The 26,280-nt window shown below is 29.5% G+C and overlaps 1 protein-coding gene across 5 annotated transcripts in view; it reads left to right on the top strand.

Annotated features, from left to right (window-relative positions):
- Positions 1 to 26,280, top strand: part of LOC111624093 (rho-related GTP-binding protein RhoE-like) — a 55,501-nt gene that overhangs the window by 16,096 nt on the left and 13,125 nt on the right. For 3 of the 5 annotated variants that reach the window (XM_023366875.1, XM_023366873.1, XM_023366874.1), the window contains exons 2-3: positions 7,646 to 7,824; positions 25,772 to 25,859. In XM_023366875.1, the coding sequence (XP_023222643.1) occupies positions 7,729 to 7,824; positions 25,772 to 25,859 (184 nt within the window). In that variant the 5' untranslated portion in view covers positions 7,646 to 7,728. Of the gene's footprint in view, positions 1 to 7,645; positions 7,825 to 10,330; positions 10,520 to 25,465; positions 25,680 to 25,771; positions 25,860 to 26,280 lie in introns of those variants that run through there. The other 2 variants (XM_023366871.1, XM_023366876.1) reach the window with 2 other exon arrangements.

The raw sequence follows: 26,280 nt of genomic DNA, 5'->3' as shown, positions 1-26,280 counted from the left end.
TGATTACATGAGTATATACAGGGTGCTTTAAGAAAATGGTAACATTAATATGGTAATATTGTATTAAGATTTTCCCTCTCCATTGTTTTCCAACGAATCACGACCCTATTGTGCAGTTCTCGAAAAAGTACAGCCATGAACTCACCTTCAAGTAAATTTTAGCATTTTTTTGCAGGATGCTGTTTTGTATCACGTGGTTGAAGCACCCTATTATGTATCACGTGGTTGAAGCACCCTATTATGTATCACGTGTTTGAAGCACCCTATTATATAACGTGTTTGGAGCACCCAATTATGTATCATGTGTTTGAAGCACCCAATTATGTATCATGTGTTTGAAGCACCCAATTATGTATCATATGTCTGAAGCACCCCCATACAGCTGTATTATGTTAGTGTAAAGAAGACGTTTTACTTTCTATCTGAAAGGTTGATTAAAATGTAAAACTTGATTAAAAATACATGTTTAAAGATAAAATATATGATTCAAAGCTTAGACATTTCTAATCACTATCAGGCAATTTACGAAATCGAAAAGTATACATGTTATTGCTGTAAAAGTTGAAAAATTGAAGGTAATTTAAGAATTTATTCTATTATAAAAAAATAAAATGAAATTTATTTAATGTAATTTAACAGGATTTATGTAGTTGTTGTTATTAATATATTCCATATACATGAATATCTCATAACAATAAATGTTTAATGATCATATATTAACTATTAACCGATTACATGGAGCAGCTGCATAGATACTTAAATATTAAAGCATACATTAATTAATTACTGAAGAATATTATTTAGTTCTTTCTACACATTTTTTTTATCTTTAAAACAATGTAAGAATTTTTTAAAATTTATTTTTTAATTTTCCGATTGCTCCTTTGTTAGAACTGCGTGTTTGTGTTGGGGGGGGGAAATAGTTTCATTCACCGAATTTGAAGCTTAATAACCTCTGTACCCTTCGTCCAAAATTTTTTAAATTTCGCAGGGAGGTTTGGGCAGTACGGGCATTAATGCTATTAAATTTTGGAGGTTAAAGGTCAAGTGGGTGGTGAGATAGAGGCGATCGTGTGAAGTACGCACCTCTGATTTAATAAAGATTTTAATCGTTATTAACATTTAAAACTTATTATAAAACGCATATCTACCTTTAAAATCAAGCACTTTTGTTATTTTTTTAAGCATAAAATCTCATAACAGATGGCACCACGCACAAATTTAACTTTTTTTGCCGGAAAGTTACGCAACTTCTTTTAAATTCCTGCATTATAAATCTCACTTCATCATTATAAAAAATATAATCAGCTTCTTCACGATAAAACGTTTATTTTTAAAGATTAAAAAGAAAATAACAGTACTTAATTTATTAAAAAATATAATAGAATATATATTTTTTTAAAGCTTTAAGTCTTGAAACAACGTTGAAGTTTGCTACTGTTCTAATTAATTAACACTTATAACTTATCTTTGATCGATTATTTCATAGGAAAGTCAACCCTCAAGGATAAATTAATGAGGATATAGTTAGGAGTAAATGGAACGTGGGAAATATATAAAAGTTTTCCTGAGATAGTAATATATCATCATTAGTTAGAAAAATGCAATACAGTAAAACCTGTGTAAACCGGACAGAATATAATAATATATTCTATCCGGTTTACACGGGGTTTTACTGTATTTCTACTGTAAACTTAAACTAGTATTATTGTACTTATCTTTTTTTACTTTTGAGGGCATGTATTAGTGTTTGACACGGGATGGAATTCGTACAGTTTACGTTTTCTGTAGAGGGTTGTTGACAGATTCTGTAAGTAATCCGATAAGAATGCTGGAGACGTTGCAAAACTATCGCAAAATAATAATAATATTATGAGAAAATATTTAAGTATTTCATAACATTTAATTATCTATTTTTTTTAATGAGTAATGCTCTAAAAATGGCTAATTTATATATGATACAGTAACCAAGATGGTGGACGAAAATTCAGTTAACTTGACTCACTGGTTTCTTTAATATCTAGGTTAACTCACTTTTGGGCCACCCTGTATTTCTTTTCTAACCTTCCATAAGATTCGTTCAAACTCCATTAAATATGATTTATTCTAATTTAACATCAACCACGCAGTTGTGAAAGTAATTATGTGTTATATAAGTTAATTTAGTTTAAATTCTTGATAATTAATTATGTAAGTTACTTAATTATATTCTTTATTCGTACATATTCGCCACTTTTGACGGTCCAGAAGTCAGTTAACTCGACCAGCTTATTTTTTTAATATATCGGTTAACTCATTTTTGAGCCACCTGTGTTTCTTTTCTTTCAATGTAAGGTAAGAATAAGACGTATAAAATAACTTTATACAGTGAAATCTGCTCGAAACGGAACCTGCCAAATAGGACAAACTTCGCTTCAGTTCTAGTCCGGCTTACACAGGTTTTAAAGTAAGAAAAATGTATTTTTTTTTGACGAAATATATTAAAGATTTAAATATTGATTTATGAATTAAAGATTAAGAAGAATTAGAATAAAAAAATAATATTCTTTAATCTATAGAACTTTTCCAATCTGAATGATACTGAAAAGGATTTTCGTGTTGATTTTTATCGCTTCTAAATTAATAATATAATAAATTAAATTTACATTCACGTTTATTTTTCCGACGATTCTAACAAGATTTTATTTTATTTCTTTACTGCGAATTTTTACGAGGACGTATTTAATTAAAAATAAGAAAAAAAAAAGTATAAAATAATTCTGCAATATTTATGCTCCAATTCTCTACCATTATATCTAGTGTCTCATACAACAGATAATATCAATTGATTGCATTTTAAATCGAATTTATGCTATTTATACTATTAAAACACTGATTTTTAACTGATAAATCTGAGAAAATATCACCCTACAGCTGGAATTCCCAATCTTCAACACCTCGTGTATCGGTTGTTAGGGGGTGCGTGGGACACTCTGCACCCTCCCATGAAAGATTTTCCCCCGTGTAGAGCAGGGTAAAGAATTTTGTAAGGCATATCGTTTCCTTTCTGCATCCCCCTGGAAGATTTCTGGATTCTCTATAGTAATTTTGTGAGGTACTAAGTAGGAAAATTAGCTATGTGGACCAATAAAATTGCGTATTATACTAATTTATTAAGGCTGCGTATAGAATTTACATACCAGAATTTAATTTAAGCACATACGTAAATTAGTTGGCCTTTAGAGGAGGGGCATAGTTGAAGCAATAAGTTTCCTTCCCCTCCCTTTTGCTCACTCCCTTTTCCACAATAGATTTTTTTTAAATTTCTCTTGCGTATATTGTAAATTAAGGGCATTTTAGTTAACTTTTTGGGCAGAAGTCGCGCGATTTTTAAATTAAAATGTGATTAAAAATTGCAATTCTTCATTGTCACAGTAATTTCTATTACTTTTTGGAAGAACTCGCGTACCAATGGTTGGGAATCCCTGCTCTAGTATCTAATTAAATATCTAATTAAATTGATACAATTTTTATAATTTCGTCCATGAATCAAGTTAGTTTTTCTTTCATTTTATTTATTACATGAGCTGTTAAACAAGTCATTTATGAGCCTGTTCTTTATCTCCATTCCTTGATTCGTATCAAAGGACAAGCCAAAAAGCACGAATCATAATTAACCGATACTATTTACTTTATAATTGTGGACGACACTGCTGATATTATTAAAATAAAAACGTTTTGTTGGATGTTTTTGTCAGTTGTTTGATTTAGTACGCTTAATAATGACCTCTGTAGATCTAGTTTCGTGCAATCAAGGCACCCCTGCTGATAGAAAAAATCAAATAAATTCGTCTTAACAAGATAAACCTGTCACTACAGTAATGTATTCTTACAAGTTACTACTATAATACATATCACTAACAAACTACAGACATCAGTAATACAGTGATCGTGAGTATAATTTACTTTATATTAACATTCGACGTAATATAAAGCAAAATATTTTTATAAAGCTTGCTACTTATTGTGTAAATCACATACCACAGAGACCTTCTATATACTTATCAGCTTAGTATGTACAAAAATATAATGTTATGCAGAGTCTCTCAACTTTTTCCACCTCGCCAGCTTTTTGCGTGTAATTGGGGGTACGCGTACTACATCTTGATAAATGCATTAATAATTCGCCCTACTTTTTCAGATTAAATTTATGTTGGAAACGGTAAAAAATAGAAAAGAATTTTTTTTTATTTTAGTTCTTTTGTTTTGTTTTTTATTTATTTATTTCGGTTTTTATAAATGTGAATGCATGAATTTTAGAGAATTTTCAATAACATTTATCATTTCTTTTTTTGTTTTCTTCTTCCATTATTTTATATGGATTCAATATTACGTAAAGATTATTACTGTTGTAAAATTGATAGACTGTTACTAGTGGTGACAGCTGACAATGTCACATGCTGAAGTAACCGACGTTTGATGTTCGTCTTTGAAGAGTTTTTAATGAAAACTTTGTTAGAAAAAATTTCTATTCCTTCGCCTAAATCAAATTTTTATGGATTAAAAATATCTGTAAACAATTATTTTTCACGCTAAAATTGTTTATAGTGCAGTCAAACCTCTAAACGACGGACACTGATGGAGCTAAATGGGCATTGTTCGGTGGTGGGTGGTTATTTTGTTACACTTTCCTAGAAAAATTCTGTAAAGATGTCCGTCGTTGGCAGGTGGCCGTTATTAGAGGTTCGAATTTATTATAAAGGTAAATTTTTTACCTAAAAATTTATTTTTTCCTAGCATTCTTTATTTGTATTCATACCTAATGGCTACAATTATCTTTGATTCGGGTGATATTAAAGAAGTTGAGGCATATCTTCCGAACCAAAGGTCCGATTTTCCTAAAAATTTTCAGAAATATTCTACCCTAATACCCAAATCTACCTGCAAAATTTCAGAAAATTACCACAAAAATCACAGGAGTTATTAAGCATTTAAAGTGGGTAAAAAGTCGTACCCTTACACTCTCTAACATCTACACAGAAAAAATACCCCAAATTTTTTGAACGTTTCGAGAACCCGCGAGTCCAAACGTATAAAAATCTTGAGGGTGGAGTGACTTTATGACCGATTCAATTTGAATTTACGTGTTCCTGTGTTATTTAACACAGGAAGGTGAAATCAAATTGAAATTAAATCAAAGGAAAGGAAAACAAGAAAAGAAAACAAAGAAAATGATTGTAAATTATCCATTTTCAATTGTTCTAATGGAAAATTACTTAATTCTTTTCGTATAATGTCATGTTTTCGATAATATTTTCAGTTAATTTCAAATGAAATTTATATCGATTTTTCATTAATCGCTTAAGGAAAGCAAATATTAAAATTTATCCATTAAATCCAGTCAAAAATCTTTTATAAAAGGATAAATTCTGACTAATAAAACAGTTATTTTACTGACTCATTTATATTATAAAAAAAATTAAATAAGCTTGCCTTTCTGCTTATTATATAATTTACTTTCTGCATGAGTGATTATACGCTTAGCAGTAAATTAGGTAAAATATATATATATAGTGTGCTTATAATAATAATAGTAATAATGCGCACACCACATTTTACATTGAGGAAATTATTAATAAGCAATTACATCTTAATAAATAAGTATAATAATAGATCAAGAGTTGATAAACCGCATTCTCTGTGTGTGTAATTTGTTTTATTCCTGTTTTCATACAGAAGTAAGACATAAACTATAATTATCTCTTTATAAAATTGTATATATTTTCTTCTGGAGTCAAGTTGTACTTTTATTTATTACAAAGTTTAAAGTGTATTTTTATATTTTAAACTGTAATTAAAGTAAGAAATCGCCTGTGTACATATACGGGGTGTATGTAAGAAGTATGTAAGTGTATTTTATGCATGAAAACAAAGGAAAGATGTCTAGTCAGTGTGAGTATAAGCATGTCTAGTTTGCGAGGAATAGTTCCTTAAAATTAGAGGAAGGTTTGTGTTTTAAAACAGAACCCTTTTTAAACAGACTCCTTTTAATCACGACCTCTTTTAAACAGTGCCTTTCTACAACTTTAAGGGACTTCTGTTAAAAGAAAGATGTTTGTTTCCAAGTCGATTAGACATTTTCCTTTGTTTTTATACAATAACATTCACCAACTGTGACTACACATTTTATACACTACACCCTGTATATAAGAGGAATGTCTAGAAGTCAGTTAACTGAGTTAATAAACTTTACCTATATTTCAGTTAACTAACTTATGCTCTACCATTATAAAACTTCTTTTTTAAATTAACTATTTAACGGGGAGATGACACTTATATTCTTTAATTTGCCTGTATTATTCAATAAAATGAAATAAATTTTTAAACTATTATTTAAAAAAAACGAAGTTGGTAATTTTGTGAATTAATAACTATAAAAACTTTTAACAAAATAAATAATATTATAATGGCATTTTAAAAAAATTACATCAGCTGACATTTTAAAATAAAACAAATTTCAAAGGGTTTTATTTTAAATTTCAGCAGGTGTTAATAATTAAAAGTCTTGTATAACTGTTATAAAATGTAATAAAGATAAATATAGCTCATGATTAATTTTATTATTTACAGTAAAACTTGTCCAAAACGAAAATTCTTCGGAGCCGAGCGATATTTTTCTTATGTTAAAAAAAGAACCTGTCCAAAACGGAACCGGAATAATATAGGAAAATTATTCGAAACTGAGCGATTTTCTTATGTTAAAAACCTGTCTAAAGCGGGAAAATTCTTCGGAACTAAGCGATTTTTTTACTTAAAAAACCTGTCTAAAACGGAAAAATTATTTGAAATTCAGCGATTTTGTGTTAGAAATCTCTGTAAAACGGAAACTGAATAAGACAGGAAAATTCTTCGGAACTGTGCAATTTTAAAAACCTGTCTAAAACGGAAAAATTATTCGAAACAGCGATTTTCTGTTAGAAATCTCTGTAAAACGGAAACTGAATAAGACAGGAAAATTCTTCGGAACTGTGCAATTTTAAAAACCTGTCTAAAACGGAAAAATTATTCGAAACAGCGATTTTCTGTTAGAAATCTCTGTAAAACGGAAACTGAATAAGACAGGAAAATTCTTCGGAACTGTGCAATTTTAAAAACCTGTCTAAAACGGAAAAATTATTCGAAACAGCGATTTTCTGTTAGAAATCTCTGTAAAACGGAAACTGAATAAGACAGGAAAATTCTTCGGAACTGTGCAATTTTAAAAACCTGTCTAAAACGGAAAAATTATTCGAAACAGCGATTTTCTGTTAGAAACCTCTGTAAAACGGAAACTGTATAAGACAGGAAAATTATTCGGAACTGTGCGATTTTCTTATGTTAAAAACCTGTGTAAAACGGAAAATTATTCAAAGCTGAGCGATTTTCGTATGTTAAAAACCTGTCTAAAACGGAAAAATTATTTGAAACTCAGCGATTTTGTGTTAAAAACCTGTGTAAAACGGAAACTAAATAAGACAGGAAAATCCATCGGAACTGAGCGATTTTCTTACTTAAAAAACCTGTCTAAAACAGATAAAGTATACGATAACATGTGATTCCGGTTTACACAGGTTTTGCTGTATTTATTTATTTATTTTATTTTAATTTTTAAAAAATTTTTTTGTAGGGTATCAATTTTTTATCTTCTCATTCCGTCCATATTAAAAAAAAAAAACAGTTCGTTAATTGGACTGGTCCAGAATATTTACAATGGAAGAATACAATTGTAAAATAGTGCTCGTGGGTGATAACAAATGTGGAAAAACGTCATTAGTACATCGGTTCATACACGATAAATTTCTAGAGGTAAAGTTAATTTTTATTTATTTATTTAAATTTTTATAATTTATGTATGTACTGTTCTACAATACATATAACTTCTATAAAAACAAATAAAAGGCGGCCCAAAAGTCGGTTAACCAGTTCGATTACATTCGCCTACTTCTCGGTTAACCGACTTTTGGGACGCCATGTATTTAAAAAAAAAACTAATTCATTCCTGATATTATAAATTAATATATATTTTAAATTCGAATTTATTCGAATGTAACTTTAATAGTTATAAAATACAGGTGGCCCAAAAGTCAGTTGACTTTCCCGACTAAATTCGTTCGTATCTCGGTTAACTCATTTTTGGGCCACGTATAATAAATGAATAAAAAAAAACTTCACTAATTTTCGATTTTATGTTAAATTAATTAATATTAAATACGCTTAACGTAATCAACTATTTATATATATACCAGTCGACCCTCCTATAACACTGTTGATTATTCCGTTTTATATAAATTCCATGTTGTACGAGTCACTTAGATTTTACAAATACGTGAGCCGTTCACAGCCCGGTAAACATATTTGTAAAATCTAAGTGACTCGTACAACATGGAATTCATATAAAACGGAATAATCAACAGTGTTATAGGGGAGTCGACTTTGTATTGATTACGCACTTAGAGGGTTGCTCAAAAGTCAGTTAACTGCTGTAGAAACTAAATTATTGCCTTATTTAACCGCTGAATAAGCACTTTTTTTTAAAGCGCGATTTACAATTTCTACTCGGGACAGAACTGAACGAGGTCAACTGACTTTTGGGCCACCCCGTAGGAGTAATTTTTATATAAGAAATTTTTATATATGTTTATTATAAATTAACCTCATCTTACACGCGAAACAGTACCGAAGCTTTATAAAATTTGTGATTTTTACACGTAGTTATTAGCGTATACTCCCCCCCCCGGCCGTTAAATTTTGTCATAAGGACCGTAGAAAACACAACAAAGAAAGAATGGAAATTATATACATTTAAAAATATTTGGCCAACGTGTATACTTTTAGAAATTAACAAAAAATAAAACTTATAACATTCATTGCTTATTTGCCATTTTTAATTCGAATTCTAAACATCTGCTTTTGTTTGGAGTCATTTCATTTACGATCTCGAACCTCTAACGACTGTGTTGTCACGGTCATAAATGATGTCACAAACTATTCGTCCAATGAAATTACACGTTATGACTATTTGATATAAGCCATGCATAGAACAATTTCGTTCCTGATGATGCAGGTTTTATGGTTGGGTTTTTATAAGTCAAACAGATGTTACCCATCTCCTCTTATACATATATATATATAAATGCTATTGTCTGCGATGTATTATACTGTAAAAATAATTATATTTATATTTTTTTATAAATTTCAGCAGGTGTTAATAATTAAAAGTCTTGTATAACTGTTATAAAATGTAATAAAGATAAATATAGCTCATGATTAATTTTATTATTTACAGTAAAACTTGTCCAAAACGAAAATTCTTCGGAGCCGAGCGATATTTTTCTTATGTTAAAAAAAGAACCTGTCCAAAACGGAACCGGAATAATATAGGAAAATTATTCGAAACTGAGCGATTTTCTTATGTTAAAAACCTGTCTAAAGCGGGAAAATTCTTCGGAACTAAGCGATTTTTTTACTTAAAAAACCTGTCTAAAACGGAAAAATTATTTGAAATTCAGCGATTTTGTGTTAGAAATCTCTGTAAAACGGAAACTGAATAAGACAGGAAAATTCTTCGGAACTGTGCAATTTTAAAAACCTGTCTAAAACGGAAAAATTATTCGAAACAGCGATTTTCTGTTAGAAATCTCTGTAAAACGGAAACTGAATAAGACAGGAAAATTCTTCGGAACTGTGCAATTTTAAAAACCTGTCTAAAACGGAAAAATTATTCGAAACAGCGATTTTCTGTTAGAAATCTCTGTAAAACGGAAACTGAATAAGACAGGAAAATTCTTCGGAACTGTGCAATTTTAAAAACCTGTCTAAAACGGAAAAATTATTCGAAACAGCGATTTTCTGTTAGAAATCTCTGTAAAACGGAAACTGAATAAGACAGGAAAATTCTTCGGAACTGTGCAATTTTAAAAACCTGTCTAAAACGGAAAAATTATTCGAAACAGCGATTTTCTGTTAGAAACCTCTGTAAAACGGAAACTGTATAAGACAGGAAAATTATTCGGAACTGTGCGATTTTCTTATGTTAAAAACCTGTGTAAAACGGAAAATTATTCAAAGCTGAGCGATTTTCGTATGTTAAAAACCTGTCTAAAACGGAAAAATTATTTGAAACTCAGCGATTTTGTGTTAAAAACCTGTGTAAAACGGAAACTAAATAAGACAGGAAAATCCATCGGAACTGAGCGATTTTCTTACTTAAAAAACCTGTCTAAAACAGATAAAGTATACGATAACATGTGATTCCGGTTTACACAGGTTTTGCTGTATTTATTTATTTATTTTATTTTAATTTTTAAAAAATTTTTTTGTAGGGTATCAATTTTTTATCTTCTCATTCCGTCCATATTAAAAAAAAAAAACAGTTCGTTAATTGGACTGGTCCAGAATATTTACAATGGAAGAATACAATTGTAAAATAGTGCTCGTGGGTGATAACAAATGTGGAAAAACGTCATTAGTACATCGGTTCATACACGATAAATTTCTAGAGGTAAAGTTAATTTTTATTTATTTATTTAAATTTTTATAATTTATGTATGTACTGTTCTACAATACATATAACTTCTATAAAAACAAATAAAAGGCGGCCCAAAAGTCGGTTAACCAGTTCGATTACATTCGCCTACTTCTCGGTTAACCGACTTTTGGGACGCCATGTATTTAAAAAAAAAACTAATTCATTCCTGATATTATAAATTAATATATATTTTAAATTCGAATTTATTCGAATGTAACTTTAATAGTTATAAAATACAGGTGGCCCAAAAGTCAGTTGACTTTCCCGACTAAATTCGTTCGTATCTCGGTTAACTCATTTTTGGGCCACGTATAATAAATGAATAAAAAAAAACTTCACTAATTTTCGATTTTATGTTAAATTAATTAATATTAAATACGCTTAACGTAATCAACTATTTATATATATACCAGTCGACCCTCCTATAACACTGTTGATTATTCCGTTTTATATAAATTCCATGTTGTACGAGTCACTTAGATTTTACAAATACGTGAGCCGTTCACAGCCCGGTAAACATATTTGTAAAATCTAAGTGACTCGTACAACATGGAATTCATATAAAACGGAATAATCAACAGTGTTATAGGGGAGTCGACTTTGTATTGATTACGCACTTAGAGGGTTGCTCAAAAGTCAGTTAACTGCTGTAGAAACTAAATTATTGCCTTATTTAACCGCTGAATAAGCACTTTTTTTTAAAGCGCGATTTACAATTTCTACTCGGGACAGAACTGAACGAGGTCAACTGACTTTTGGGCCACCCCGTAGGAGTAATTTTTATATAAGAAATTTTTATATATGTTTATTATAAATTAACCTCATCTTACACGCGAAACAGTACCGAAGCTTTATAAAATTTGTGATTTTTACACGTAGTTATTAGCGTATACTCCCCCCCCCGGCCGTTAAATTTTGTCATAAGGACCGTAGAAAACACAACAAAGAAAGAATGGAAATTATATACATTTAAAAATATTTGGCCAACGTGTATACTTTTAGAAATTAACAAAAAATAAAACTTATAACATTCATTGCTTATTTGCCATTTTTAATTCGAATTCTAAACATCTGCTTTTGTTTGGAGTCATTTCATTTACGATCTCGAACCTCTAACGACTGTGTTGTCACGGTCATAAATGATGTCACAAACTATTCGTCCAATGAAATTACACGTTATGACTATTTGATATAAGCCATGCATAGAACAATTTCGTTCCTGATGATGCAGGTTTTATGGTTGGGTTTTTATAAGTCAAACAGATGTTACCCATCTCCTCTTATACATATATATATATAAATGCTATTGTCTGCGATGTATTATACTGTAAAAATAATTATATTTATATTTTTTTATATTAATTAATTTATAAATTTAACAATTTTTCAATTGTTTCGAACACAAGAAACACTTGGCTTCTGTTCTCTCGCCTTTTAAATGGTGGCCATTTTATTATAAATTACTTAAATTTTAATATAATAATTTCAAGTAATTCCTCCTTCGTGTAGAAACGTAACTCATTGGATTAAATTATTCTGTTACGTATATTTTTGTTGAAATAGAGCGTAACGTATAACCGTTGTAGATAGTGGACGGTAATTGTTACGTGAATAATGACGTTGTGTTAATTTTTAAATTTTATAATAATTAAAATTAAAAGTTATATTTAAAAGAAAGGAAACGGTGTAGTAAGCATTGCACGTCATCGTTTTAGTACGTAATCTGCACGAAATATTAGATAAAATTTAACAATTGCGTGATGAAAAATCTTCAAAGAGTTTGCACTCTTACAACACTAGATTTATCCATTCCCCTTTTAGGTAATCAGCATCACATCTACGCTTCTGTATCATCGATAATGGCATTAGAACATTGACAGCTTCCTTAATAAAAAAAAATATAATAAATTTATATAAAAATCACCGAGGAAACAGTGTATTTTATACACCGTGTAACGAAAATAACTGCTTACTTACTGTACGGCACATATGCTTGACTTTTTTTTTTCACGTGAATCTGTCCGTCACGCTCTACTTCTGGTGAAGTAATTTATTACAGATAAACTGATGAGAGTAGAGCGACTTTGCATCCTCGTAACAGTTCTAGCGAGCATCATCTCATTCAGAAAAAGGATGAAGTGGTGTTGGGGGTGATGTGCCATCTTTGAATCAAGTTAAAGTGAATTATCTTAATATAAAGTATATTATATATTTAACCCCCCAAAAAATGAAGTTTTCTGAGAAAGAAATTAAACACGTGTTTCAAATTCCCAAGTGTTAATGTACGCAACAGCACGATAAAAAAAAGTTATGGTTTACACACAATTCATTGATGAAATGTTCGTTTTGCATGCTATTCTCTATACACGAAATTCTTGATTATTTATACTGTTTTACTTTCATATAACACAAGAAAGTGACCCTCCCCCTAAAGATTTTTACACTTTTGGATTAAGGGAACTTTCAAACATAGAGAAATGCAAACACATTGGGGGGGTTTATCTGTATGTATGGATGTCACCCAATTTGAAACTTAATAACTTCTGTGTCTTTATTGTAAAATTTCTGAAATTTTGCAGGGAGGTTTGGGTATTAGGTGGTTTGCTGCTGTTAAGTTTTGGTGGTTAAAGGTCGAGGTGATTGGGAGATAGAGAGGATCATGTGTCATATCTCGAATGGGGGTTAGACTTTATGGTTTTACTCATTATTAGCATTTCCAATTTGTTTGTTTTAATATATAACACTCATCTCTATCCTCAATAAAATATAAAAAAGTTTTTAATAAAAAAATCTCACAAAAGATGGCGTTATATACAATTTTAACCTTTTTTTAACCGAGAAAGTTACACAACTCATTGCCAGATATTTTTTCTTCTATGAAATTTGCAAGAAAATTAATCCTATATTTTATGTGAAAACACTTAAATTTTACTCTTATTTTCTTGATTTTCTTCTACAAAAAAAAGCACATAAATTGTTATTACCTTTATAATTATGTATGAGCTTGGAATTTCATTAAGCAGCACATTAATATTAAAAAAAAGAAAAGAAAAAAAAAATTAAAGTCATTTCTTGACAATATTCTGAAAGTAAAATTATCAATGACATTGGCATAGTTTTTGGAGATAAAAATGGAAGATTAATCATTCAAAAATTTACTGACCGGTTTTCTAGAATGGGAGCAAAAACAGAAAAAAAACTTGATACTAAATCAAGAAGTTAGGACGAAAGAAAGAAAATATATATATAATTTTTTTCTGTTTTCCTATCAATTTAGTAAATCTGAGAGGAAGATAACTTCGTAATAAAGTGAAGATGATGTGCAGTTTTTCTAAATTGATGCTGAGTTTTTGAGAATCTAATTTCCAGTATTGCATCTAACACCTATAGATCGACATTATTTCTTCTCCTATTTTAAACTTATTGATTTACTTTAATATATATATATATATATAAACATATAATTTTTCATTTAAACTAATGATATGATCTCGAAACTTTACAAAAATTCCTGTCATTTATTGACAAGACTCAAGGGAATATCCTTCAAGAATTGGCAAATGATGTTGAGAAGTTAACTAATTTTGCTTTAGTGACCTCCCGACTTTCAGGAGACTTATACAGATCATTTAACATTTTCTGGATATGTGATCTTTATAAAAGTTTCTTCCTTTCTTTATTTTTTTAAAGAAGATAATAATAGCTTTGTCTCTTCTTAATTATGCAAAGATACAACCAATTTATAAGAGATTTTTTTATATCTTTACGAAGAAGAAAATACAAAAGATCCTTTGTGGATAAGTGCAAAGACCATTATATATATCTATGGTAAAATCGAAAAGGATGAAAGAAATGGCCAATTTTTGTTTCTATCTCAGTTCAGTGGTTAGTTATTGCTCCCAATTGGACTTTGTTTACTACGTGAGTTACAATGTTCACTGTCGAGAGTTTAGTGTGCCAATGGTGCGAAAACAACGATCGACATTACAGGATAATTGCATGTGAATCAGTAAATGCAAGAGAAGCAATTCATAAAATAAATTAAATAAAAAACTATACGTTAAATTTATCTAAACGAGGTGATTAATAAGAGTGGTAAGAAATAACGAAATAAACTCATTACCACTTGTATATCCATTTACCATTCGAGATTATTTGAATGGACGTTGAGTGATATAGATTAAAGGGTTTAAACTATTAAGAACTGAAAGGTTACTAAACCAATTTGAAATTAATTGAACCAAGAAACCGTGTTAACACATCGTGGATGAGTTTCAAAGCAAGAATCGCCTAAGTGAAAGTATCTTCTAATTGTCGAAAGCCAATAGATTTTTTCCAAGTTTCATTAGGTCTATTTATAGCAACCTCGTTTTAACGATGTCTAGAATCTTAGCCTGAAGTTCTTCACTGGGTTTTAATCAGTTCTTTCCTCAGTCTACAACTTTCTATTGTTATTAAATTTTTTTCTTTTTTCCTTTTCTCTCACTCTCCTCTTCCTCCTCCTCCTCCTACGAAACAACGTTTATGAGTTGATTAACTTTAACAATAACTTTAAAAGTTGTTAAAAATTTCGACTTTTTTCCCCTCCAATTTATAACGATATTGTATAAAAATAAAGTTTAAAAACATTTTTTTCTATATCAAATCGTTTATTTATAGTTTATAAAATTTAAGGTTAGAGATTTTTATTGTTAATAACGTTGGCAGCCATTCAGCATGTTTATTACAATATAAAAAAATAATCCAGCAATGATTTGCGTAACTTATCCGGCAAAATAGTTAAAATTATGTGTGGCGCCATCTGATGTATTTTGTATTATTAATTTTTAGGATACAGATGAGTTTTATAAAATTTGTAAATGGTAATAACGAATAAAATCTTAATCAAGTCCCACCGCCACTCGAGGTATGACACGTGACCTCCCGTATCTCCTCACCCCCTTGACCTTTACCTACCAAAATTTAACAGAGTGAACCCCCTTAACACGTGAACCACCATGCAAAATTTCAAAAATTTTCGATTAAAATCACGGGAGTTATTAAGCTCCAAAGAGGTTGACCCACCCCATACACTACATCCATACATACAGAAAAACTCCCAAATTTTTTAAATTTCTTTACATTTTAAGGACCCCTGAGTTCAAAAATTCTTGTAGAGGGACAATCGCAATACTTTCCCTTAGTTATATATAACAATTTACAGTTGTTTAATTATATATTTTTCTATATTCTTAAACATAGAAATAAGGCAAATTTCTTTGTTCTTAATTGCTAAATTATATTTATTCTAGATATAAATTACTCCTTACTTTTATATTGATTTTTTAAAGCAAAATTCTGCTATAGCTTAAGTTTAATTAAGTAGGCCTTTATAAAATAAATTGATTTCTTTGTTGAAGCAAGTAAGATTGCTCTAAAGAATAGAAGAAAGAGAGATCGAGTGAGGAAATTTTTTTTATTATGAGTACGAACGAACGATCGATAAAATAAGTAAACAATTGGAATTATTAATTAAATAATAATAATAATAATAATAACAACACGGAAACATTTTCTTGAAGAAAATTCGAATTTAAAGATTATTATTAAAATTTCCCAAACGTTTTTTCTAATATAAGTAATGTGAGTCGAGATCTAATGATGCCACTTGTGATATTTTCATCGTACGTTTCGAATAAATTTAAAAGAAAATACTTCATATTTTTTTTCTTGAATAACCGATAGATTATTATATTTTTCAAGAAGGAAGAAGGGGGGAAAATAACACCTCATTGAATATGCAGCGCATTACTCAAAGTGTATTATTTCTCGCTAAGTGATTCGTTATGCAGACATAAACCATTTATGATATTGTTTTGCTGCTGATTACATTTTATCCGCTTCTAAATCGATTTTGATATTCAATTAATCGAATAAGAGATATTTTGTTACCTATTCCATGTAGACCTTTCATAACCAATGTATTCAATCATGATAACCACCTCTTCTCTTTCCTCTTCCTCTTCTTCTCCCTCTTCTCCTCCTCCCCCTTTTTTTATGATTCTATCGATCACTCATCACTTTCTATAACATAAAAAACAGGAGAGGAAAAAAAAAACGCCTCTGCTGATCTTCCTCCTATTCTTCAGAATAATCTAATGTGGCTCAACAAAGGAATCAATCGTTGTCATCAGTTTTCTCCTTTAAATGTTTTAAAGAATGGATGATATTTTCTATAAAGGAACTGTAATGCGTTTTACTGCTTTTACATTGGTTCCTGGGTTGAGAGAGACAACTGTGATTATCTTATTTCTGATTTTCTATTGAATTACTTGAAGTTATTTCTGTAAAATAAATATATAAATAAATTTTTCCCAATCGAAGACGAAGAAGAAAAACGTTTATTATCAACGATTTTAAGTTTATTTTTACGTTGTCAACCGTTATAAAATACGTTACGAGAGCTGAAATCTTAAAATCCTTCGTAAAAAAAGTATGAATTAACTCGATCTCACATTAGTAGTCTCTTGCCCCTGTACATCATACTTAACCTGATAACAACAGTCATGCCAGTCATCTATGTAACACCACTGTAAGAAAATAATTTGAATTGAAATCACGTGACTTCTTGTATGCACCGGAAGTTCTTATATACTTAATCGGGGCCTCCTTCCCCTAAGGTTTCCAAATCTGGTCATCTCGTTCATCTATCTAACTCCGTTCTCGAGATTAAGGAAAGACAGACAGACAAACAGTGTATTTAAGGCTGTAATAAGGGGTTATATAGCTGATAATACAATTTCGACATGAAATTCTGCTAGAATATTATGTTCATCACGTACCACGAAAATTTCATCTCTCTAAATCTTCCAGTTTTTGAGAAATTTTGTTTTATATAAAGAAGGAACAGACGGATGAAATGAATACATAAGTTGTTTTTATTGTTAAAAATATCGAAATTATCTTGATAATTTTTACAATCCAATAATTTTTAATAAAAATTTATAGAAAAATTGTGTTATCAAGTGTAGAAAACATATTTAAAAAATATATATATATATATGAAAAGGTGGGAAAGGAGGAGGAAGTTCGGGAATCAACATTAGAATCACGTATAACCCAGACGGCGGTTAATAGTATTGCCATGTAATTCGGGAAAATATAGAAGGAATGATAAAAGAAATCTTGTTGTTCATCATTCGAAAGGGATCTACAATATGTTTGAAGTATTCTCTTCACATTTCTGTATGCACATTTACGTAATAGTGCAGTTGGAGTGTCTGCGTTAAGATTTATTCGAAAAAAAGAAATAGTGCATTAACTATGTAAATTTATGTATTTATGTTACATTTTTTTAATATATAAAATTAATACAATAAATAAATAATGTTTTTTAAAAGGCGTAAAATTAAATTTTCTAAATAAACAATAAAAAATACTGATTTTCTAACGCATCACCATACATTATTATCAAACATTGTAGAAGTTTGGAAAGTACTGATAAAGAGGATATACAAGGATAATTTATTGTCTTCAACATTGATCTGAGTTTATCTTACAGTTTTGTTGAACTTTCCCTAAATTTATCTGAGTTCTATTTTATTTACTCGTAGTATATCATATACGGTCAATCTATATCTTCCATTTTTATTATTCTATACAATTTATTTAATACTCTCTACGATTGGTTAATAGAACGAGTTAAGGAAATGGCGAAAAGTTTTCTATAAAGAGAATTAGGCGCTGCTGCACACATATATCTTGAGTTTATCTACTGAGTAAACATTACTTTGAAGATGGAAAAATTAATGATTTTTTCCCCCTCCTCCTTCCTGCTACAGTTTAATATAATGAAAAATGATAGATACGTCACCAGAAATATAAATCCTCAGATTTTAATCTAATTCATTTTCAACAATCTTCTGAATGGGGGGAAGGGAATTTTTCGAATATTTTTCTTTCAAATAAATTTCTCTCTCTCTCTCTCTCTCTCCCCCCCCCTTCTTAGGAAGGCGGAAAAGTGAAGAATTCACTGAAAAATCTCCGTTGCTGATAGTTATAATCTTCAAAGATTTACTTCCATCTATTATAAAGTTGACAACCGTCATCAATACAATACCGTTAGTTTTTTTCCTCTATAACCTCTTTACTCAGAAGTGTCTAAGAGATCATATTGCCTATCTTACAGCAATCCATGTAATAAGATGTTTCCATCAGGTTCCATTACTGGTTTTCAATAGGAACCATCGAAAGAGATGGAAGAGTATTGTGTATAGTGGGGGTAGGGGAAAGGGTGTATTCGTGCGCTTGACTTGCAAAAATAAATAAAGATAACTCCACATTATTATTGTTATCGTCATCGTGGTCATCATCATTATCTTGTGACATTTAATAAATTGTAACGTATCTAGAATTTTATTTACAATTGAAGGAATTCAATTCCGTTAATTCGAAAATTGTATTTTCTTTTTTCCTTCTTTTTAACCCTCGGGATCGGTTCAAACCAGTGGCGCGTTATCCTACGTTAGTAAAAGGCAAATTGCCTGGTTCCCTCACTAGAAGGGGCCCCAAACTAATATTTTATAAGAAAAATTTTCCCCGAAGACACCGTACATGGGGGCCCCTAAATCAAATTTTCCTGGCCCTCATGAAACTATAACGCACCACCGGTTAGACGTTGGTTTTTTTTTTTCGGGCTTCAGATTGAGGCCTACTCTAAGAAAATTTGCTCTTTTTCAAAATTTTTGGATTCCATAGCGGGCCGTTCTGTATATATTATAAATTCCTAATTTGTAAAGTTAGAAGTAATTTATTCTTACTAAAATGAAGATTAATAGCCCCGTGTTAAGCTTGGTGTATGTTCCATTATATGCAACAGGAATGCCTTTGTAAATTACATTAATTTCTTTCCAATATTTTAAACTAATCTATACTTTCGATATCATTAATCTTCTTAATTTCTTCTAAAAGTTATATTATATTGACTAGAATTCTTTATAATCTCACTCATCAATATCTTTTGCAGCTCCTTTTCTTTCAGATTTTTTTTTCCCTGTTGTTGCTGTACTTCTTCTTCTTTTTTTTTTAATTGTAAAGTACACCCCTATTTATTTAACAGTGTTCTTTCAGCATCACTTACTGTGTTCTTCGCTTCTTTTATAGCAATAGACGGTATCTTTCTCCACTCATTAATTTTTTTTTCCTTGCATCTCCATTAATGATACTCATTAATGCGCTACACTTGCTATACAATTATCAAGTAGAAAACGTTTAAATCTTAATTACTGGAGTAAATTCTCTTAAGAAATTTGTACGGATTTCTATAAGTTTTAATGGAATGGAAGTAAAGTTTAGTTGACAGCAATCATATCAACAAGCATTTGTACAACAGCTCAATCAGTTCATTCTAAGTGTACGTCTTTGTGTGTAGAATTGAACATTTCTCCTAGATAATAGGATATCCTACGACATTTTATGGACTGATGAGTGTTTTTTTTTTCTCTTAAGGAATGGTGATTGTTTGTTGGACAGGTCAACACACTAAATTGTATTATCTCGAATCACATAGATCCAAATACTTTAGATCAACTCCATTACATGAAGTTGGATTGACTTTAATTGTAATAATTTTATATAAAAATTAAACCATTTAATTTAAAATTAGTAATTTTACACAATAAATTTCTCTTATAGAATTTGTATATATTATTTTACTCGTAAACTTTTAAATAATTAATTCCGGTAAGTAAATAGTTTTACTTGTATGATTGTTTTTCATTTAAATCTCTTAGAAAAATTAAAATATTAATAATTAAATAGTAATAAATTTTTACATAATAGGCTTATTGTTAATGTGTTTCTTGGAAGAAATGCCTTAACGCTAAAAGATCTTCTGTCGTCCTTATTAAAATTAATAGTGGAGTCATTGAAAAATTTCTTCTTCGAAAACAACACGAAATAAAGAAAAAATGAAATATTTATGAAGTAAATTTTAAGTTTTCAAAACTCTTTACTAATTGCTAAGGATTTATCAGATTTGTTATGCGAAGTAATTTAGTACTTGCCCTTAATTCTTATAACATCAGTATCTTATCTCGTGTTCTTTTTTAATTATATAATGATGTTAAATCAGACATCCATAAACGTTTTAAAGCCATTATTAACCTTTAAAACATATATTTTTCTTAATAATTTTTGATAAAAGAAGAGGAATCATACTGGAGTATGCGTGCTTATATGCTCATATAATGTAAGTATGATATATTAGTACTTGAAAAAGAATTTTCTTAGCAAATCACCAATACATATCATTCGTTATCTCTTGGTAACAGATACGTAGACATCTGATAAGGAAAGAAAGTAAAAAAAAAAATTAAGATATATCGACAAGAAAACCGATATTTAAAACTGGCATATATTCAAATGGATCACGTCAGAGAGGAAGAAGAAGAAGAATTAATACAAAAATAAACCATACAAAAATATTTTACAGATTTTTGTATGGTTTAAAGATACATTGATTTATTTCTTGTTGTTTTATCAATAATTTATTAGACAGTTATTATTTTCTTCCATCAAAATTTCATCAATTTAGTTTCCTCCTCCACTTGACAACGTAAAAGTTATCTATTGATTTCCCCCCTCTTTCTCTCTGTCTCTCTCTTCCTCTCCGTTCTTTTAAAAACATAATCATAATAAAATTTTGATAAATGTATATAACTTCAGTTTAAAATATTACTAAAAGAATAACAGTTATGAAAAGTAGTTTACTGGTAAGAATTTTTGCATAAAGCTAACCAGTTCAACCGTCCATTAACTAATGGTTCTCTACAACTGATCAATAATGTAAGGGTCTAAGTCATTTACCATTATAGTATTCATCTCCCCTTTCTCTTTTGATACGTGTGAGAAACTAATGCATTCTACACTAAAACAGATCGCATCTCTTACATAAACTGATTTATTATAGAAAACATGGGAACTGATGAGTTTCTTGCATGTGTGAGAGTATCGATGAAGAAAGAAGAAGAAGAAAAGGATTGATCAGCAGTAACATCCGTATTGAAGTTGCTTTAAAATATATTGAAATCCTGGAATTTCTTCCTGTTATAAATTTTTGATGCCACGAGTATTTCCACTTAAAAAACTATGTGGAATTTCTATCTTATAACATATATTTATAGTAATCTAATATAAGTAATATCTTTATCATTTTACCTGATCTTTACGACTGGTTTTTCTTGTAAGGGATATTCAATTATCGTTTATTTTCTTATATATGACTTATCATGGATTATATAGAGCGATATTTAATACTAGAAACTTAGCGTAGTTAATCGGTTTTAGTTGTTTTTACTACTATTTCCATCTGCAGTTTTATTTCTTATGTTTTCTTTTATTAAACTTATCATTAAAAGAACTTTTTTTTTCTTAATTATTGTTAATTTTATTGATTTGTAACTCTTGAAATCGTAAGGAGTCATTTACATTAATTACTTCGTACCTACTTGAGTGGAAGGGGGACGAACTTATACTTAAACAATCTTGCTCTATAGTATAATTATAAAAAGTTCTGTGGTTTTCTCCAGTAGTCGTGGGTTCGCACCTCACTATCAGGCTGTTTTTTTCACGATAGTAACACCTAATTAAGGACAAATTTCCTTTATAACATCACCCACGTGTAAACGAATGAACCACACCACCCTTTTAAAAAAGAAATAAAACACAGGAAAAAATAAATATCTAAACTTTTTGCTTTATATTTAGCATGATTAGATTGTAAAATCTCCTAAAAATCACCACCTGTTGTGGCAGGAAATGTCTGGTATCGTTTTACAATACAGTAACTAAACACGCTTTGAGGTTAAAGTTTTTTTTTTTTTTCCTTCTGTTGGGTACAATGAACAGCAGCACCATTCATTCACTCAAATGGAAACTTTGTTCAAATAATTTCTTACTATACACAAATTTACAAAATTTGTTCTAATTTAATTACTCTTCTGTTTTAATATACAACTGTAAAGATAATTTGGAGCGTTAAACTCGTGTTGTATGTGATATTCATCGGAAATCAATCTTCTGTAGTATTACTATGTAAGTAGTCGTTGGCTTATGAAGTCTTTAAAATCTTCCTCTTGTTACTAAACCCAGTTTAAAGCTTAATAACTTCTGTTCCTTTCGTCAAAAATTTCTGAAATTTTGCAAGGAGGTTTGTGTATTAGGGGCATTGATGTTGTTAAATTTTGGTGGTTAAAGGTCAAGCGGGTGGGAAGATAGAGAGGGGAAAGTCGTGTGTCATATCTCGTGTAGGTTTCTGACTTAATTACCCTTAAAATTAACCTTTTTGCTATTTTATAACAATTAATATTGAAATATATTAAAAATAAAACCTAGTAGCAGATAGCAACATGCACAATTTTAACATTATTGCCTGGAAAGTCATGCAACTCGTTTTTTTTTAAATTTTATTATAAACCTGAAAGTAACAGATGATGTTTGTTTATTATTTATTTAAGCTATTCTAGTTATTTTGCTTTAAATCCCTACGAAATATTTAAATTCATTTCTATAAATGAAGTTTATTAAATTTTACCTGAAACTATACAATGTGTTTATGTAATTTATAACTCTAGATTAAGCTAAAATGCCTTTAGCAATGTAGGAGCAGTAACTGCTTTTACATGGTCCAACGAATTTTGAGATTTACGGTCGATGGCCACTCCTAAAATGACAATTGTACTCGAACTAAGTTGGAATTAAAATTTGCAAATTGAATAAAGTTTATAAATGTTAACAATAAGAGTATATACGTAGATATATTACATATAAAGTTTATATTAAAATGGATATTCATACTTATTATAGGGATTGATCAATAGTTTAATGGGATATAAGGAGTTTTAATGCCATACATAAGAGCAAAATACAATTTATCATTGTATATCTTCCGATGTAACGAACTGTATGATGACGCATCTGTTCGACATTTAATAGGGTCAAAACTTTCTCTGTTAGCTAATCAATTATGTAGAAAATTTCTTATAAATATTTTTCAATTAAGTAGGTTAATATGCGGAGTTTTCTATTCAGTACAGACTGATATTTAATCTGAAACATCTTTCCTTTCTTTTTTTATACAACAGAGAAAGTATGGCCCTACAATATTTCTACATTTTTGGACTCAGGGTACCTTCATACGTTGTGAAATGGGGGGTTTCTATATGTGAGGGCACGATCTTGTTCACCCTATTTGAAGCTTAATAACTCCTGTTTCTTTTGTCGAAAATCTCTGAAATTTTGTGTGGTGGTTCATGTATTAGGACCATTGATGCTATTAAATTTTAGTGGTTAAAGGTCAAGGAGAAGGGGAGATAGAGGGGGTGGTGGTGTTGTGTCGTATCTCGAGTTTAAGATTTTACTTGTTAAAACCTCATTTCTCCCTTAAAATTAAACTTTATGCTATTTAAAATAATTAATAATATAATATTTTATTTAAAGAAAAGATTTTCTTTTCTCATTTTTATTAAGTTATAATCAATTATCTTTAATAATCTATCGAATAAACGTGTCCATAAACCTTCTGTAACGAATATATTATGAAGCATTTGTTTGTTTATATTGTGTTATTGTTATTAAGGAGAATTTTGTCATTAAAATTTGACAATTTACTTTCGTAAGAGAATAAAATGGCTTAATTATTTGTAGATAAAAATATTGTTTTGTATTAAGAATTAAAAGCGTAATTAATTTTGTCATAATTTTAAGTTTGTGGAAATAATTTAAAACTTTTGTAAAATTATAAGCATTAGATAATTGAAACAAATCTTTATAATCAAGGTAGGAGCTATTACAAATCTCTGGTAACAATTACTAAAAGTTAAGAGTAAAGTGGAAATAACAATGGACAAACTCCACTGTAAATTCAAAGTAATCGTAATCATTTCAGTACAATTTTCGTCTCGAAATCTTTTAACTAATTGGTAAAACGACTTAATTATATTAAAATTTAATTTTATAAAATATGTAACACAGTAAAATCCTCTTACTATTATCATTAGTCTATCATCTGAATTAGCGTGTCGCTAAACATAAAATTTCTCTTATCTACGAGCAGACAGACAAGACACTTTTCGTGCTTTCAACTTCAATGTCTATTACAATTTTTATCAATTGTAAACTGTAGTTTAGTTACGCGATGGATGAATTACTGTTTGCTATACAGTTTTAATTGTTTCGTGCCAGTTTGCCACACTAGACGTCTAGTGTATAAACCACATAACACTAGTAGTTGGTGGCCAGTTCGCGCCTGACTAACCACGTGGAATTTTTCCGGGTTTTCTTCGCCTTAATAGGGGGAGGCCAGTTTCCCCATAGAATGACGTCCCTGTAGGCATCCACTCTTATCCTATCGAACGAAAAACCAAGCATAGAACCAATAAAAAAAAATCACAATTTCTATTAATTATATTCTTATTTACCGACACAGCTTAGTGTTATCAGTACAAGCAAACAAACACTTATAAACGGGGTGTTAATAAAGAGAAAATATGCATGAAATTTTTACGAAAAGGTCGAAAGACTCGTCTTGTAAACAAGAATTTGTGTTAAAGAATTATTCAGTGCTTTAATTAAATATATATTGAATAAAACTTGACTGATGCTCTGTTATTCTGTATACAAAATTTCAAATTTAAGTAGTAAAGAATTTGAAAAATCTTCTTTTAATAACACTTCTAATAATCGATTTATAAAGTAAAGATAATGAAAATTGAATGAAATCAATGGAGAACTGATGAGACTATTGTTCTCTAGCAACAAATGTAAACGTTTCTATCCATACGAAATTATAGGACAAGTACAGATTAATTACACAACTGACGTTCTCCATTATAAACTTAACAACATTCTTTATACATTATACAGTGTTTATTCTTTATTCTTACGTTAATAAAATGTACTGTATAAGCTTCTTTCGTGTGTATATAAAAAACAATACAAACGACGTTCCATAAGTTAGATAACCCTTTTATTTACTAACAAATATATTTGCGAGTGTCATTTGTATATTAAACTAGGATTTCAGGGTGGCCCAAAAATCAGTTAACCGCTGTAAATATTAAATTACTGAATGGTTAACAGACTTTTAGTCAATCTTGTATGTAAATAATTAATTAAGTAATCTGCTAAGTATTAGAATAAACTTAATTTAAAAACACTGATTTGTTTTTGTATATTTTACATTTAAAGGTATATACTCCTACTGATTTTAGAGTTTACACGACTACGTACGAAGTCAACGATTATCGTATCAACTTTACAATTTGGGATACTTCAGGTAAGCTATTTCGAGTTTATTTTAAAGGAGAATTTGCTTAAAAAGCAGCAAAATCTATACAAAAGAAAGGAAGGAAAACTGCCTTAAAATTACCTGTTTAAACCGGAAAAAAACCTGATAAAGCCCGATTCCGGCTTACACAGGTTTTACAGTATTAAAAAGTATTAGAAAGTTGTAGTAGAAGGATTAAAAAGAGATAAATTAAATATTTAATTTAGAAAAAAAACACCGATTAAATTAAAAAATCGTTATAAATACCATTTAAATGTAAAAAAAACGTAAAAAATTAATTGATTTTTCATCTCAAAACAAGAAAACAAGATAATTTTCCGTTATAAAAAAATTAAACATGGCCGTCAATTCACGTGATGAATTTTGACATTAAAAAAAAATTTACTTATCACGCCATCTATTATCATTA

This window comes from Centruroides sculpturatus, unplaced genomic scaffold, assembly GCF_000671375.1.
Source record: "Centruroides sculpturatus isolate CEXI.00-Female unplaced genomic scaffold, Cexi_2.0 scaffold298, whole genome shotgun sequence".
In the NCBI taxonomy this organism is placed as follows: Eukaryota; Metazoa; Arthropoda; class Arachnida; order Scorpiones; family Buthidae; genus Centruroides; species Centruroides sculpturatus.
The sequence above is the reverse complement of the archived record's forward strand: the minus strand, read 5'-3'. Positions and strand labels throughout refer to the sequence as shown.